At 32.3% G+C, this 6,592-nt stretch overlaps 1 protein-coding gene across 1 annotated transcript; it reads right to left on the bottom strand.

Moving 5' to 3' along the window:
• Positions 1 to 4,625: 4,625 nt before the first annotated feature.
• On the bottom strand, positions 4,626 to 6,373 carry LOC110665577 (LOB domain-containing protein 1). The gene is made up of 2 exons (XM_021825776.2): positions 6,076 to 6,373; positions 4,626 to 5,317 (listed from the first exon to the last, which is right to left on the bottom strand). Exons 1-2 carry the CDS (start codon positions 6,313 to 6,315, stop codon positions 4,967 to 4,969), a joined length of 591 nt encoding a protein of 196 aa, XP_021681468.2. The 5' UTR covers positions 6,316 to 6,373; the 3' UTR covers positions 4,626 to 4,966.
• Positions 6,374 to 6,592: the final 219 nt, after the last annotated feature.

Below are 6,592 nucleotides of genomic sequence, written 5' to 3' on the forward strand. Positions count from 1 at the left end.
TTAGGTAATCCTTTTTATTAAGGATTTTGTTGAAAATTATCCAATGAATTGATCCCCTAGCCTGTGAAGAAAGTTCAAACACAATTAAAAATGGCATATTAATTGATATATAACTTAATGGTTTAATTAATTTTTCAAATGATATCTATCAAAACTTGTTTAATAAAAGATTTAGAGTTCAAATATGGGTGTCCTTTCTTATTAATCAAGTTTTAGCATATGATAAGACCAGCCCGGCCTATTGGATTTCACATCAGAAAGTGTAACATTATATATATATATATATATATATATATATATATATATATATATATATATATATATATATATATATGTGTATGCATGGCTTCGTGGCTTGCTTGGTTTAAAAAAACTTGTTGGGTTTTTCGGTTACTCGATCGGTTCAAATCAATTCATGTTGGTTTTCAGAAATCAAAGTCTCAGGGCTCTCTCTCTCTCTTTCTCTCTCTCTCTCTCTATATATATATATATTGGTTACTCGGTCAGTTCAAACTAGTTCATGTCGATTTTCAGAAATCAAGGTCTGAGGGCTAAACCGGATCGGACTAGAGTCCGGTTTTCGATTAAATCTGTTTGACACTGATCGGTCCGATCCAGTTTTCAAAATCATGATAAATTTCAATATTGAACCGCCCAGTTCTTCATTTTGTAGGCTCTACAAAACTTCATCCCCTCTCTCTCTTTATATAAAAGGATAAATCACTTTTTCATTTATGAGTTATGTTAAAATTAATACATATTTCTTGATTTTTAAAATTTAATGGTTTAGTCCCTGTATTTTGACTCCGTCAAATTGAAAGTCTCTTCATCCATATTTAAAAAATGGTGATGAATTTTTTTTTAGTTTGACAGAGCAAAAAATACAATTAAATAATTGATTTTTAAAAGGTCCGAAGGACGTATGTGTTAATTTAAACATAATCCAAGGATGAAAAAGTAATAAATTTTGAAGGGTATTTTTGTAATTTCAAAGCTAATTAATGGAAAATTGATACAAAATTAGATAAATGGACTTTCAGTTTGATGAAATTAAATATAAGAATTAAACCATTAATTTTTAAAATTCGAAAGACATATATATTAATTTTGACATAATTCGATAAAAAAATAATAAATTACAAAAATTAGTTAACTTTCTTGTCAATAGAAAGAAAAAACAGCATTGTGCAACATAGGATTCATTTTCCAGAATAGCCTCTCCCTGCATGGATTTCACTCAAAAATCTACCTAACTCTTAACTATAGTATGAGTTGCATTCTGAGTAGTTCACCAAGCAATTAACCAATCCATCAGTGTCATAATAGGATATGCCATACATGGATTCATCTGAGTCATTTAGGCAGCTAGCCATAATCTTAGATTTCAATATCTTGATGATTGTTCAATGCATGTGAAACAGTCACATCCAGAATTGGAACTATATGTGTTTGTATTCATATGCTTAAAGGATCCACATCTCATATGCTTCCTTTCATATTATTGTAAGGATTAAAAAAAAAAATCTATGAATGTACTATTATCAATAGTCTTGTCAACGACTATATAATAAAAAAAAAAAGCAAATAAATAAAATATTTATATGATTTACTTTCTTATTAAGGCTATATTTACGGGCATATATCATTTTTCACTTAGACTCATTTTATTATGGATTTAAAACACAAATATGTGAAACCAATATATTTAATAAGTGAGTCTCATTGTGTACATTGTCTTGAATCTCTAGTACACTTGATTTAGGTAAAAAAAATCCAATTAACCTTACAAATATATCAATAAAGCTCAAAATTCTATTAATTTACATCGACTCAATTACATTCAAGAAATCTCACTCACATATACAATATACTACTCATAGAAAGTTTAGTTTGTCATTTTCATTCTTCTTTATACATAATTAATATATTTACTACTTTAATTTCATAATACACTACAGAGAGTGCATGTCTTTGCCACATAAATAGTAATCTCTTTCTCTCTCCATAAGCTGCAATAAGTAATAGTCTTTCCTTTTGAACTCTATTCTATTTCTCTTTCTATGTATTTAATAGGTAGGTCCCACCATGAATTTTGTGCCATAGGTCTATAATGAATCGAGTCTAAGTAAGAAAAATTCCTCTATGAGAAATTCTTGTTTATACTGGGTCCATCATATACCCAAGATACAAACATGTGAGATTCACATATTTAATAGGTGAATCCCACTATGCATCTTATACCTTGAGTCCATGATGAACCAGTCTAGGTAAGAAAAATAACTCTTTGAAAAATTTTTGCCTAGACAAGGTCTATTATGGACTCAAGACACAAATATGTGGGATCCATATATTTAATAGGTAGGTCCCACCATGCATCTTGCGTCTTAAGTTAATGGTGGACCGATTTAGGTAAGAAAAATTTCCTCTTTGAGAAATTTTTGCCTAAACCGGGTCCATCATGGACTCAAGACACAAACATTTAGAACCATATATTTAATAGGTGAGTTTCACCATGCATCTTATGTCTTAGGTACATGATAGATCAGGTCTAGATAAAAAAAATCTCTCCATCCTTTCTATAATATTCTTATTTATAATGTTAGATCTTTTAATCTTAATTTTATTAAAAATTTCACCCAAATAATAATAATAATAAAAGTTTAAAAATTTCACTGTAATAATAATAATAAAAAAAAAAATAAAAGTTCTCCTCCATTCAAATGAGAAATATTTCTTTCAATAAACTAAAAAAAAAAAAAAACTCCAAATCTTACAAAAATTTTGATTGATAACTTGACAATATGTATATCAATCAATGTATCTTCTATTTAACACTAATATTCCCATGTGCTAACATGTGCAACCTCAAACATTGATATACTATTTTTACAAGTTATATCATGCATGTACCACCCAAATACATGTGTAAAAGGGTGATGAGCTTGCTGAGGAATAGTTAGAACTCATGATCAACTCGTGAATCATGATAATATTCCCTTCCTTTACTTGAATGACTTCAACTTAATTGTTGAGGTTTCCATATGTAAAGCTCCCAAAATTTCAACTACCACTACATGCATGATTGTTATTGACACGAATAACTTAAAAAAAAAAATGAGATTAAGAGATCATTAAAATCATGCTCTAAAATCTTAGTAAAGAAATTAGAACAAATGTTGACTTTAAAACCGATTTCGTTCCGTTAAAACAAAGACATTTAGAGTCAAAAAACACACACATAAAAACTTCACATAGTTCTTAATCCCGTACATATATAGGCATAGAAAATAAAGGCAAGAGAGACATTGCTGATTTTGTCTGATAGAGAGAAAAAAAGGTCGAAAAAGAAGAAGCCTATCATCAAACTAGTTGGTTGCCGACAGGTAATAACATGTTGTTCACTTGGCAACGATCAAGTTCACGTGGGGTGCACGTGACTTTTGAATTATGGCTAAAACCGCGTTTAATTTGGCCAGACAATTGCCATGATCATTACTTGTCTTAATGATAGCTAAAAGCTAACATAGTTAGGAGAAGAATGAAGAGAGTTTTGCTAGAATTAGACAAATTTACAGGTACGATGTTAATTGTATGGTCATTGTTGGCGCACTGTGAAAAATTCTTGTCCCTCACAATACATGCAATATCCCAGTGGAGCATTCTTGAACCTCATAACCAAAAAATTTTTGTTCTTTTGTTATTTGCATGAAAACGATTATATAATTTTCTTGTTATTATTTGTCGTTTTGGTCCAAAACAAGTTTGGAGAAAGAAGATTTAAATATAACCACGGCTTCTTTAACGACTAATGCATAATGGATTGTATGGTCATTGTTAGCGCACTGTGAAGAATTCTTGTCCCTCACAATACCTGCAATATCCCAGTGGAGCATTCTTGAACCTCATAACCAAAAAATTTTTGCTCTTTTGTTATTTGCATGAAAACGATTATATAATTTTCTTGTTATTATTTGTCGTTTTGGTCCAAAACAAATTTGTCGTTTTGGTCCAAAACAAGTTTGGAGAAAGAAGATTTAAATATAACCACGGCTTCCTTAACGACTACTGCATAATGGATGGATTTGTTCGGCATTACTGTTTAAATTTCAAACTTTTTTTTTAGTCCTGAAGACATACCACGTGGAGCCTGGTCAAGGTGAAGAGATACAAAGGAATAGATTACGTATATACTCATCTCTCTAAGGAATAGATTATGTATTCAAGAAAAATGAAACTGCAGAGGCCGATTTGGTACGGAATCTTTTGCTTTAAAGGTCAAACTGCTGTTCAAATTAGTCCACATTAAAGAACCAGCTCCTAGTCTTAGATAAATATATAAATATAATTGTTTTTCAATTCTTCCAATATAAATTAATCAAGCCAAGAATTGATCTGCTATAAATTTCAAAGAAAGTATATGCTATCTCTCCAATCAAACTGGTTAGTGGGTTGATGTCATTTTAAGTAAAAGACTGGATCACCATAGAAAAGCATAAATCAAGAGATGGTCAAAAGCTAGTTTGATAAGGCATTGCTGAAACATCAATTTTTAAGTAATGATAGTAGGTGACCATAAAGTAATTGCTTTGATTTAGATTCAGTAAACAGTAGAGAGTTAACCACAATTAGACTGAAAATAAGGCATCTTCTTTCATTTTCTCTTCTAATTTATATAGAAAATTAAAGATTACATGGAGGAAATTCAAAGCCCAATCTACTTTGCCTAGCTTTAACAAAGAGATTAGATCCTAGAGCTTACACTTAATTCCCCTCCCAGATGATCATCACACTTAATTACCTATAAACCTAGCTATTATAATTAAGTTAATTAAAATTTATTAAAATTAATGTCCTTGGATTTCTCCTTCTCATTTAGCGAGCCACTCTTGAGTTAGGAGAACTTCATTGGTACATTAATTATCATAATTTAAGCTGTAGATATTTTGGTTATGATGATAACAATTAATTATGTCCAAAGAGGCTCCCACAGTGACCCGAAATTGTTGTTGTCCTCCAAGAAGCCAGGATTGCTCTGGTAGCTCTGTGGGGTGCTAATGAAGTTGTCGACTGATTGTTCCGACGATTGTTGAGGAGATTGTGCCATTTCCATGCAAAGTAAGGCCATAAGATTAGCTTGCTGGCATTGCATATTAACAAGCTCAGCTTGCGCTTTAGCTAATTGTGCTTGGAGCTCATTAACCTGTTTCTGAAGATGGCAAATCGCCCCAGCACAGCCATAAACAGGATCTCTGATCCTTGCACTTGCCTCATAAACCATGCTGCTCACTGCATCAGCTCTTTGAGATTCTGGTAGTTCCTGAAATTTTAATAAAATGGGTTTTCTATTTTAGTAATTTATCATTGATAAAGTTGGGAAATTTAATTAATTAAAATAACGAATAGATTGTGACATCAAGGGCTACAGATCTCTGAAAGTGAAAGATAAAATACTAGAAAGTCAACATGACAAAATTCTATCTCAATTAAGCTAAAAGAAAATCTCTAATCTTTTTTTATAAAAAACAGAGTTAGTGCTGTTTTGCTTTCAAACTTTGGGGCTCTTTAGAAATTTTGTCAATTCGGTTTCGGTATGTCTCAACAGTCCACAGTTTGAGAGACTTTTCAAAATTTGAAAGCAAGCTAAGCTAGCCTAAGTATTGCACCTGCCCTGCCCTTCCCTTCCAACTACATACATACACTTTTTTCCACATTTGTGTTCTCTGTTTTCATTCTTAACTAACTCCAGCTAGGCTTGAACTTGAGATTCGATTTCTCAATGGAAAATCTCACATTTGGATTCTAGCTAACTTTTCTTTTTCTAATTTTTTGTATTGATCTATGATATATCGATCGGAAACTTACCAAGCAGAGAAAATATGGAATCTGAACATTTAAACCATGGGCCAACATGAAAATTCATATTCTTGGAAAATTACTCTCCTAATAAACTAATCACAATGTCAAATCAAGCAATCATTAGTTAAGTTCCAAAGTAGTCTTCTGAAAATTGATTATTTTACGAATTTTTAACTAATCAATTATCCTCCAAGAAAATGATCAATGTAGTAGTAATACCTGTAAGAACTTAATGATGTTGCTAGCACCGAACACGCGATGAGCAATTGTGAACTTTGCCGGTTCAGTCGGAGGAAAATACGGAGCCAAGACGCATTTCTCAGCGCATCTTCGCCTGAGAATCTTACAAGCTGCGCAAGGACTAAGAACCACCGCTGGTGGCAGTGGCGGCGGCGGGGAAGATGAAGAAGAAGGAGAAGTTGAGTTAGTGTTAGAATTGGCTGCCTCAGTATGATCCATGTTCTTTATTATTGGCTCTTCTTCAGAGAGAAAGAGAGAGGAGAAAGAGTGAGAGAGAGAGGAGAAAGAGTGAGAGAGAGAGGAGGTGGGGTATTTTGCAGTGTGATAACGAAGTATATATAGAGAAGGAGCTTCGCGTGGTGACACGTCATCTAGATAGAGGCTGATGTCATCCCGTTGAAAATCTTCTATTGGCGCGCATTTCTCTCTCCCTCTCTCTCTTAAGTTCGTTAGGTTTGTGTTGTTTTGGATTTTTCGTATGAATGGTCTGCTGGTT

The sequence above is a fragment of the Hevea brasiliensis genome, chromosome 6 (genome assembly GCF_030052815.1).
Source record: "Hevea brasiliensis isolate MT/VB/25A 57/8 chromosome 6, ASM3005281v1, whole genome shotgun sequence".
Classification (NCBI taxonomy): domain Eukaryota; kingdom Viridiplantae; phylum Streptophyta; class Magnoliopsida; order Malpighiales; family Euphorbiaceae; genus Hevea; species Hevea brasiliensis.

Bases quoted from the DNA above. Each gene is read 5' to 3' on its own strand.
- LOC110665577 (XM_021825776.2), bottom strand. From the start codon at position 6,315: ATGGATCATACTGAGGCAGCCAATTCTAACACTAACTCAACTTCTCCT. The intron at 5,318-6,075 runs GTATTACTACTA...TTAAAATTTCAG, and splicing joins ACATCATTAAGTTCTTACAG to GAACTACCAGAATCTCAAAG.